At 63.7% G+C, this 10,039-nt stretch overlaps 2 protein-coding genes across 2 annotated transcripts; both read right to left on the reverse strand.

The window, feature by feature from the left end:
- Window positions 1–272: 272 nt before the first annotated feature.
- On the reverse strand, window positions 273–3,260 carry TSPYL2 (TSPY like 2). The gene is made up of 7 exons (XM_033083466.2): window positions 1,794–3,260; window positions 1,631–1,708; window positions 1,444–1,555; window positions 1,208–1,353; window positions 1,035–1,111; window positions 855–928; window positions 273–714 (listed from the first exon to the last, which is right to left on the reverse strand). Exons 1-7 carry the CDS (start codon window positions 3,258–3,260, stop codon window positions 629–631), a joined length of 2,040 nt encoding a protein of 679 aa, XP_032939357.1. The 3' UTR covers window positions 273–628.
- Window positions 3,261–3,828: 568 nt separating this feature from the next.
- On the reverse strand, window positions 3,829–6,932 carry LOC117009228 (translation initiation factor IF-2-like). The gene is made up of 5 exons (XM_033083467.1): window positions 6,565–6,932; window positions 6,233–6,282; window positions 6,055–6,107; window positions 5,194–5,946; window positions 3,829–3,876 (listed from the first exon to the last, which is right to left on the reverse strand). The coding sequence occupies exons 1-5, from the start codon at window positions 6,582–6,584 to the stop codon at window positions 3,829–3,831; spliced, it is 924 nt and encodes a 307-aa protein (XP_032939358.1). The 5' UTR covers window positions 6,585–6,932.
- Window positions 6,933–10,039: the final 3,107 nt, after the last annotated feature.

Raw genomic sequence — 10,039 nt, forward strand, 5'->3', positions numbered from 1 at the left:
TGGGTGTGAGGAGGGAAATGGTTCTGTCGGGGTGGGGGTGTCTGATGGCTCCATCTGGGTGCCTCCCTCTCTTTGTGGGGCACTCGTGGGGGTCCCTGGCACTTTGGGGGTCTCCCTCCCTCCATGCCAAATGCAGGGGCTGGTCCAGCCCCCCCCCAGAGCCAGGGGAGCCCCTCACCCCAACACCAGGTGAGGAGGGGAATGACCCAGGGGAATAAAATCACCCTGAAATCCCCCCCACTCCTTTAGGGTTCAAGGGAGGTCTCTGTGAATCTGTTAAAACTTTCTCTTTATTATAATATATTTTTAGATATAAAAAGAAAATTTTACAAGTTTTTAACCCAAAATGTACAAAAACAGTCAGGAACTGGTTGTGTTTCTCCCCTTTTGTGTGGTGTGTGTGTGTGGGAGGGATTTAGGGAGACCCCCCCCACCCCCCAGGTGATGGAGCTGGGGAGATTGGGGGGTCCCCGGAGGGGAAGGGTCATGAAAAGTTGGGGGGAAGGGGGGTGAAAGGCCTTCGAACACCCTGAGCTGTGTTGGGGGCCCCCAGCCCCTCATTACCCGCAATGCTGAGGTGGGGGTTGGGGGGCAGAGATGTGCAGCACCCCCAAATCCCCCCTCCCAATTAAATTCTACCCCTGTTGGGGTTTTTCTGCCCCACGGGGGGGTTGTTGGGGGGCTCCTCAGTTGGGATCTCTTCCACTCCACTGCCTGGAAGGGAGGATTGGGGGATGCAAAATCAGCCCCTACTCCCCTTCCAAGAGGATTCTGGGGGGATGTCCAGCCCCCCATTTCCTCAGGTGAGGAATTTTGGGGTCCCCCCAGGGTAGAGGGGGGAGTTGGTCACTCACCATCCCCATCATCTGGGATCTCCTGCACGTCCTCATCATCGTCCAGGATCACCACGCAGTCCTCGCCGCTCTCACTGGGGAGGGGGTGTTAATTGGGGGGGGTTTGAAGGTTTGGGGTTCCCTCCCCTGGTCCCCCCCAAACCCTCAGGGCTCCCCCAGCTCCTCTGGGGTGCAGCTCACCTGTCAAGGGGTCCCTCAGCACCCTCCCCTAGCAGGTAGAACTGGAGCGGGTTGGGCCAAAGCTCCTCCTTGATGATCTGGGTGGAGGAGATGGGGAGGTCAGGGGGGTACTGGGAGCACTGGGAGGTGTTACTGGGAGCACTGGGAGGTGTTACTGGGAGCACTGGGCTCACCTCAGCCACACGGTCCCCCGCAGGGAAGCTGTGATCCCCAAACCACGCAAAGAAGCTGCGGGGGGCTGGGGGACCCTTGTGGGGACGGGACCGGGGGTCCTGCCCCTGCCACCACCGGATCGGGGTCGAGTGGGACACCAGGTGACCTGGGAGGAGGGACAACACGTGAGGGGGTCACTCTGGAGCCCTCCTCGGGCTGTAGGAGGTGGGGATGCCCCCCCTGCCCCAAAACCCACCGGAGGGGCCGCGCACGAACTCCTTGGCCACGACGTCGTTCTGGAAATAGGGGTTGACGCTGAAGAAGAAGCGGATGCGGCACCCGTGGCGGCTCTGGCCGAACTCCTCCACCTGTGGGCCCAGGTGTGTTACCTCAGGAGGGGTCACACAACCTCAAATCATCCCCCCAAAATCCCCTCCAGGCACCTGCAAGCTCGTCATGTAGCTCAGCGCGTCCTCGTCGCGGTCGCTGATCATGGCCGAGAGCTGCGGGTGGTTCAGGAACTGGGGATGGGGGTGTCAAGGAAAAGATGGAGCTGGGGGTTCCCACAAACCCCCCCCACTCCAAAATGCAGCCCCCCAAGGATACGGCGGTGACCCAGAAGCCGGGGATGTGCTGGATGAGGCGGTTGCGGCGCTGCAGGTGGGGCCGGCGGCGGAGGCAGAAGCGGGCGCGGAGGCGGCGAAAGGCTCGAGCTGCCTCCTCCTCCACGGCCTCCAGCTCCAGCTGCACGGCCTCCAGCGCTGCCAGGTACCGTGCTGGACCCTCATCCCGCTCCTCTTCCTCCTCCTCGTCCTCATCCAGGGAGATCACCGCGCTCTCCTCAGCCACGTGCTCCTTGGGGACCGGGACCCCCGCGGGCTCTGGGACCCCCACGAGATCTGGGAGCCCGGGGCCACCTCGGCTCTGCCCCACACAGGCTGTGGGGGTGGGCTCCAGGCCCTCCTCGGGCTCTGTGGTGGACTCCAAGCCTCCTTTTTGCTCTCTGTCCTGCTCCACTTGGCCAGTGATGGTTTCCAGGCTCTCTGTGTCCTCCCTGCTGGGCTCCAGCTCCCCCTCCCTGCTCCTCTCCCACTCCAAGCACTGGGCACTGCCAGTCTTTACACTCGCCCTGGGCCTCGCAGGGGTCTTTGCCTTGCGCCTGCTGGTGCTTTTCAGCTCCCCAGTGGGAGAAGCATCGCTCTCCACGCTCCCCAGGACCTTGGTGGTGTTCTCCAGGCCTCCTTTGCTCCTTCTCCCTTGCTCCAAGCAGCGAGTGACGGCCGTCTCCAGGCTCCCTTTGCGCCCATTGGTGGTCCCAAGGCTCCCTGTCACCTCCCTGCTGGTCTCCAGACCACCCGTGGCCTCTCTGGTGGTCTCCAGGCTTTCCTTGGATTCCTCAGGAGTCTCCAGGACAGCCTTGTTCTGCTCCAAGGAGCGTGTGACAGCAACTTCCACGTCCCCCACGGCCTCTCTGGTGGTCCCCATCCCTTCTGTGACTTCTCTGGTGGTCTCCAAACCCCCTTTTTCTTGCTCCAAGCAGTCACTACTCGTGGTCTCCAGGCTTCCTTCGCATCTCTTGGTGGTCTCCGGGCTCCCCTTGGTGCCCTCCACGCTCCCTGCAGCCTCTCCGGTGCTCTCCAGGCCCTCTGCGACCCCTCCAGTGGTCTCCAGGTTCCCTTTTTCTCGCTCCAAGCAGTCATCACTTGTGGTCTCCAGGCTCCCCTTGTCCTCCTCGGTGGTGTCCAGGCTGGCCATGACCTCTCCGGTGGTTTTGGGCTCCCCCGTGCCCTCCCCGGGGGTGTCCGGCCCCTGCCCCTCCCCGGCCAAAGCCGCGATCTCCGGGTCGCCGCCAGGGGGCGCGCGCGCGTCCCCGCCGCCGCCGCCCCGCGCATGCCCGGACCCGTCGCCCCGCGCGCGCGCGCTGCGGCCCTCACCACGACCTCCGGCGGGGGTGGGGGAATGGGCCGTCTTCCCGCGGCTAGCGGCGGCGGCAGGGCCTGTTCCGGTGGGCTCATCCAGGCGGCGGAGCTTGGCCGGGGACGGCCGGTCCGTCCCGGCCCCGGCCCCGCTCATGGCGGCGGCTCCGGCGCCCGCCAGGGCCGAAGCAGCGGCCGAAAAAGCGCGCGCGCCGCCGCCGCCGCCGAGGCCCCGCCCACCCGCTCGTCACGCGCGCGCTGCCTATTGGCCGGTTGCCATGGCGACGCCCATCGCGCGGGGCGGGCGGGAAAGAGGCAGCCAATGAGCGCGCGCTGCTTTGGCGGGCTCGGGGAGCCCGGTGGGCGGGGCGGGAGAGCCGCGCGCATGCGCAGAGCGAGGAGCGCACGTGCGGGAAGCGCGGGAGCCCCGCCGTGAGGGGAGAGGCCCCGCCCCACTCCCGCCATGAGGGGCTGAAGGAGCGCGGGGGCAGCGGGACCACCCTGGACGGGATGGGTTCCCCTCCACACTCTCACCTGAGGGATTGGGGCCCCCTCCTACAGTGACCTGAAGGGTTGAGGGACCGTGGGGGCAGGCAGGATCCCCCCGAAGGGGACAGAACTCCCCCCCGCCCTCAGTGTGTATAGAGGGGCTGGGGCCCCTCACTATCACCTGAGGGACTGGGACCCTCCCACGGTGACTTCAGAGGGGCTGCCCGGCCCCGTCCTCAGAGGGGCTGGGACTCCCACACGATGTCACCCAAAGAACTGAGGGACTACAGAGGGAGTGGAATATCCGGACATGACGGGATACCGCCACAGTGAGTCTAGGGTGGCTGGGACACACCCTGCTGCTGTCACCTGAGGAGCTGAGGGGAGGAGGACACCATAGGGGATGGCACTTCCCACACCTGTGAGTCCAGAGTCCCCCACAGTGACTTCAGAAGGGCTGTGTCGTCCCATTCCCCACCCTGCTGTCACCTGAGGGACTGCGGGGGTGGACAGGAGGGACAGGACCACCCCCCACTCTGTGACTCCAAAAAGGCTGGGACCCCCCTACACTGTCCCCCAGAGGGCTCAGAGACTGCAGGGGGAGCAGGACCCTCAAGGAGGGTGGGAGACCCTCACAGATGGGACCACCCCGATGTCACCTGAGGGCACAGGACCCTCCTTTGGCTGGATCCAGGGCGGGGAGGACCCTCCCTGAATACTGAGAATCCCCTCAGCAGCTTCACTGGGGGCTGGCAAGCCCCTCCTGACCACCTCCAGGAGGCTCAGGACCCCCCCAGTTCTCCAGGAGTGACTCAAGACCCCCACCCCATCTGCTCCCAGGACATTCAGAACCCCCCCAGTTCTTCCAGGCAGCTCAAGACCCCCACCCCATCTCTCCCTGGACACTCAGAACCCCCCCAGTTCTTCCAGGCGGCTCAAGACCCCCACTCCAGCTGTTCCCAGGACATTCAGGACCCCCTCAGTTCTTCCAGGGGGCTCAGGACCCCCACCCCATCTGTTCCAGAATATTTAGGAACCCCCAGTTCTTCCAGGGGGCTCATGACCCCCTCTCTCCAGCTGCTCCCTAGATACTCAAGACCCCCACAGTTCTTCCAGGGGGCTCAGGACCCCTACCCAAACTGCTCCCAGGACATTCAGACCCCCCCAGTTCTTTCAGGAGGCTCAGGATCCCCCACTCCATCTGCTCCCAGAACATTCAGGACCCCCCCAGTTCTTTCAGGAGGCTCAAGACCCCCACCCTATCTGCTCCCAGGACATTCAGGACCCCCCAATTCTTCCAGGGGGCTCGACCCCCACCCCATCTGCTCCCAGGACACTCAGGACCCCCCCGTCTGCTCCCCGGAGGTCACAGCCCCTTCTGTCACGACAAGGCACCCACGAGATGTCACCCAAAGGTGAGCCTGGGGGCCTGGGGGGGGTGTTTGTCATCCACGGGCCCCGTGACCTTTGCTGGGACCTTCCCCGGGGACAGGAAATGGCTGCGACAGTGACAGCAGGAGGGAGGGGAGCGGGGGGGGACCCGGCCCCCACCCCTTAAACAGAGACAGACAACCCTCCCCTAAATCCCACCCCACCCCAACCTTCTCCCCCAAAGCGCCCCCCATGACAAGAACTCGGGGACACCGTCGTTCCATGGCTGTATGTACACAGGGGCGCCCCAAAACCCGGGTGGGGTGCACATGAGTGGGGGTGGGGGGGGGGGTCCCACAAAGTGACAGTGCCCCCACACCCCCCAGAGTGGTTGGGGACAATTCGGGGGTGCCCTTCCATCGCAACTCAGCCTCCCCCCCTCCCCCGATGGATTTAGGGGTGTCCAACGCTTTTCTCCAAGGTGAGATGGGGGGGGGGGAAAGTGCTGTGACGATTTGGGAGGTGACAATTTTGGGTGGTGACATTTGGGTTTTATCCCCCCCCCCCAATTTCACGTGAGCCAGGCCAGCGCCAGGTAAAGCCCCAAGGCCAGCGCGGCCGTGGGACCCCCCCCGTCCCCCCAGGCCACCGGGACCAGCACGGCCAAGGCCAGAACCACCCCGCACCCCCTCAGGGCACCCCCCAAACTGCTCCCCCTCCCCCGGGGGGGCCGCGCCGGCACCACCAGCGCTCCCTCCACCGGCCCCCCCCCTCCCCAGCAGCACCGGGGGGCTGCAGCGTCCCCCCCCTTCATAGCGCAGGGCCATCTCGTTGGCCAGCGAGGTGTTGGGGGCTCGCTCGGGAAAGGGGGGACCCCCGTTTCTCGGGGGGGGGTCGCTGTCGCCGGGGTCCCCCCGCAGCCGGCGCAGGTGGGACAGGTAGAGCTGCTCCAGCTCCCGCGCCACCGCCTCGTCCTCGGCGCCCTGAGAGGGGTGGGGGGCACAGTTTGGGGTACCCCCATCCTCGGGGAGCCCCCCTCCTTGTGGGGAGGGGGGTACCCCACTTTTGGGGAGGGGAGGGTGTTGTCTCACCTGTGCTGGGGGCTGCTCCGCATCCTGGGGGGGCGTTGGGGCAGGGTCAGGCTCTGTGGGAGAGAAAGGGGAGGGTGAGGGACCCCCAAAATTCGGGGGGATCCCCCCAAAACTGGAGGGTGCCCCAGTAATTGGGGGTGCACCCCCCCCCCAAATTTGCTGGGGCAGCGATACTTACCTGTGCTGTGGTCGGGGGGTGGGGGCTGCACGTCCTCTGCCTCCTGTGGCCTTTTGGGGGGACACGGGTGTGGGGGGGGTCACCGGAGAGGACTCATTGCCCCCCAACCCCCCCACCCCAAATTAGGGCTGGGGGAGCAGCATTTGCACACCCCCCCCCCAAAATGTGACCCACATCCGGGGCCCGAGGGGTCCGGGGGGAACCCAGACATGCGCCACAGCCCCCCCCCAAAAAAAAATTCGGGGGGCACATGCGGGGGAGGGGGGGGTTGAGGGGTTGACCCCATTTTTGGGGGTCCCCCATGCAGATCCTCCCCCCCTCCCATCTCTTACCTGCCCTTCCCAGGCCTCATCCAGATCCCGGGGGGGGGCGGCTCTCCCACCGCGCCCCCCTCCCCACTTACGGGGAGCCCCCCCCCGCCCCCCCCCGGCGGCCCCCCCCGCCCCCGAGGGTCCCAGGGCCGGTATTGCCGCAAGCGGGTCAGGGGCAGCCCCAGAGCGTCGGCGAAAAGAACCCGCCGGGACCCCCCGCCCACACCGGGGGGCGCGGGGCTGTCGGGATCCCCCGGGGGGGGCGCACCGAGACCTTCGGGGACCCCCGGAGGGGGCTCGGGGATCTCCGGGAGTGGGGGGGACGGGGTCGAGGAAGGTGGGAGAGGGGTCCCAGCGGTTGAGGGGTCATGAGGGGTTGAGGGGGGGGTCCCGGGGGTTTGGGGGGGGGTCCCGGGGCGCGGGGGGGGCTGGGAGGGGCCCCCCCCGCGCGGGGCACGCCGGGAGTCCGGCCACGGGGGGGGCGCCGGGGCGGAGGCGGGAGCCCGGGCCATGGCGGAGGGGCGGGGCCGGGAGCCGCAGCGCGGGGGCGGGGCCAGGCCCGGGGGGCGGGGCCAGGGGCGGGGCCAGCGGGGATGGGGATGGGGGGAGAGTTGGGGGTCCTTGGGGGAGGGGCTGTGAAAGGGGAACCCCCCCCCATGCTGTGCTGGGTTCATTGAGGGGCTCTTGGACACTGGGGGGGACCCCCGAGGGTCGGGGTCACAAAGGGGAGGGGTTAAAGGGGCATTCCTGGGGAGCAAAGCGTGTCCCCCACCACAGTTTGGGGAGCGCTGAGAGTGAATCGGGGTCCCCTTAGGGTCCCAGAGATGTTTGGGGGTGTCCTGGAGATTGAGGGGACACCCGGAGGGAGTCCTGGAGATTGGGGGGACCCCCAGAGGATCGAGGTCACAAGGGGGAGGAGGGGTTAAAGGGCCATTCTGGGGGAGCAAACCATGTCCCCCCCAGTGTCTGCAGATTTTTGGGGAGCACTGAGAGCGAATCGGGGTCCCCTGGGTGCCCCGAGGATGTTTGGGGAGCGTTGAGAGTGAATCGGGGTCCCCTGAGTGCCCCGGGGATGTTTGGACAATGCTGAGAGTGAATCGAGGTACCCTTAGAGTCCCAGAGATGTTTTGGGGTGTCCTGGAGATTGGGGAGACCCCCCCAGAGGATCGAGGTCACAAGGGGGAGGGGGTAAAGGGCCATTCTTGGGGGGCAAAGCGTGTCCCACCCCCAGAGTTTGGGGAGCGTTGAGAGTGAATCGAGGTCCCCTGGGTACCCCCGGGGATGTCTTGGGGTGTCCTGGAGATTGAGGGGACACCCGGAGGGAGTCCTGGAGATTGGGGGGACCCCAGGAGGGTCGGGGTCACAAAGGGGAGGGGGTAAAGGGCCATTCTTGGGGAGCAAATCATGTCCCCCCCCAGAGTTTGGGGAGCACTGAGAGTGAATCGGGGTCCCCTGGGTGTCCCGGAGATGTTTTGGGGAGTCCTGGAGATTGGGGGGACCCCCGAGGGTCGGGGTCACAAAGGGGAGGGGTTAAAGGGGCATTCCTGGGGAGCAAAGCGTGTCCCCCCCCAGAGTTTGGGGAGCGCTGAGAGTGAATCGGGGTCCCCTTAGGGTCCCAGAGATGTTTGGGGGTGTCCTGGAGATTGGGGGGACCCCCCGAGGGTCGGGGTCACAAAGGGGAGGGGGTAAAGGGCCATTCTGGGGGGGGCAAAGCGTGTCCCCCCCAGAGTTTGGGGAGCGTTGAGAGTGAATCGGGGTCCCCTGAGTGCCCTGGAGATGTTTTGGGGAGTCCTGGAGATTGGGGGGACCCCAGGAGGGTCGGGGTCACAAAGGGGAGGGGGTAAAGGACCATTTCTGGGGGGGCAAAACGTGTCCCCCACCACAGTTTGGGGAGCACTGAGAGTGAATCGGGGTCCCCTTAGGGCCCCAGAGATGTTTTGGGGTGTCCTGGAGATTGGGGGGACCCCCAGGAGAGTCGGGGTCACAAAGGGGAGGGGGTAAAGGACCATTCTTGGGGAGCAAATCATGTCCCCCCCCAGTGTCTGCAGATTTTTGGGGTCCCCTGGGTACCCCAAAGATATTTTGGGGAGTCTTGGAGATTGGGGGGTGCTTTGATGTGTCCCCAGGGTGTGGAGGAACAAAGAGGGACCCCCCCCCCCAATATCTGCTCCCCTTGGGTGGGGGTAGGGTCTCTAGGGGGGCTTTGTCTCTCTCCCAAGGGGTTTTTGGGGGGTCCTGGAGATTTGGGGGGCTCCGAGCTCCCCACGCTGCACCCCTGGGTGCGGTACTGGGGGTTCCCTTCATCCCCCCCCCACCAAAAAAAAATAAAAAAAATAAAATAAAATAAAACCGAGCCTCGGCACAAATGAAAATTCGGGTGCTGATGGAAGAGAAGCCCAGGACCCCCTCCAGGTTCTCTGACATCACTGGGGGTCCATAAAAATCGAGGTGCAGCAGATTTTGGGGAGGGGGCTGTGCCTTAAACCCCCTCCCCACGAGGGTCCCCATGGGGTGGGCAAACACCAACTCTGCTCCACCCCCCCTCCAAAAATCAAAAATCAAAAATCCACCCCCCTCCCCTCCTTATTTCCTGCCACCTCGGCCTCAGTTTCACGTCTTTTCGAGCTGGGGAATTCCCTGGGGGGGTGAAAAAAACTCCCAACCCCACCCCGAAAATGGGGAGGGGTCCAGGGTGCTACACCCAGAGCTGCTCTGGGGTAAAACCCGGTGAATTCGGGGCTGGAAAACGACAAAAAACGTCAAAAAAATTGATTTTTAACCATGGATTTGAGGCCGTTTGCATTGAAAAAAAAAAAAAATGGGACAAAACTCAGGGCCTGAAGGTGGAAAAAAAAAACAAAATTTGGGTGGGGGGAGTCTTTCCCCTTTTCTGAGAAGATTTTAAGGATTTTGGAGGAACCCGAACGATTTGGGGCCGTTTATCGGATTTTTAGAGGAGGTGTTAAAGCTGATTTTTCCGACAGCGTCACTTTGGGGCATTTCTGACGGAGTTTGTGGGGGATGGGAAATGAGGGGGGGGGAAGAACAAATTTCCACAATTTTTGGGACCCCCAAAAGGTTCAAAACTCCGATTTTGGGATTTTTCTGCCTGGTTGGTTTAGGGGTATCTCTACCCACCAATTTTGCGGTGTTTTATTGAATTTTTTGGGGTATTTTTGAGTTTATTTGAGGGCGTTTCTCCTCGTCTCAGCCTGGTCGGTTCGGGGCGTTTCTGCCTGGCCATTTTCGGGTGAATATTTGGGTTTTTTTAGGGTGTTTTTGCCTGGTTGTTTTGGGGTTTTTCTCCTTATTTTGGGGGCTCTATTGAGACATTTTGGGTTTTTTCTGCCTGACAAATCTGGGGCGTCCCTGCCCAGTTTTTTTGGGGTTTCTCCACATTTTTAATTACCTCTTTACGACCATTTTTAGGGTGTTTATGCCTGGCTGTTTTGTGGCATTTTACCTCATTTTTAGGTTTCTTTAGCCAATTTTTGGG

This window comes from Catharus ustulatus, chromosome 32, assembly GCF_009819885.2.
Source record: "Catharus ustulatus isolate bCatUst1 chromosome 32, bCatUst1.pri.v2, whole genome shotgun sequence".
Lineage (NCBI taxonomy): Eukaryota > Metazoa > Chordata > Aves > Passeriformes > Turdidae > Catharus > Catharus ustulatus.

Coding starts and splice junctions, on each gene's coding strand:
- TSPYL2 (XM_033083466.2), bottom strand. CDS start 3,260: ATGAGCGGGGCCGGGGCCGGGACGGACCGGCCGTCCCCGGCCAAGCTC. Junction 929..1,034: donor GCTGAGGGACCCCTTGACAG/GTGAGCTGCACC, acceptor CCCCCTCCCCAG/TGAGAGCGGCGAGGACTGCG. Junction 715..854: donor GATCCCAGATGATGGGGATG/GTGAGTGACCAA, acceptor CCTCCCTTCCAG/GCAGTGGAGTGGAAGAGATC.
- LOC117009228 (XM_033083467.1), bottom strand. CDS start 6,584: ATGAGGCCTGGGAAGGGCAG. Junction 6,283..6,564: donor ATGAGGCCTGGGAAGGGCAG/GTAAGAGATGGG, acceptor TCCCCCCAAAAG/GCCACAGGAGGCAGAGGACG. Junction 5,947..6,054: donor CGGAGCAGCCCCCAGCACAG/GTGAGACAACAC, acceptor CACCCCTCTCAG/GGCGCCGAGGACGAGGCGGT.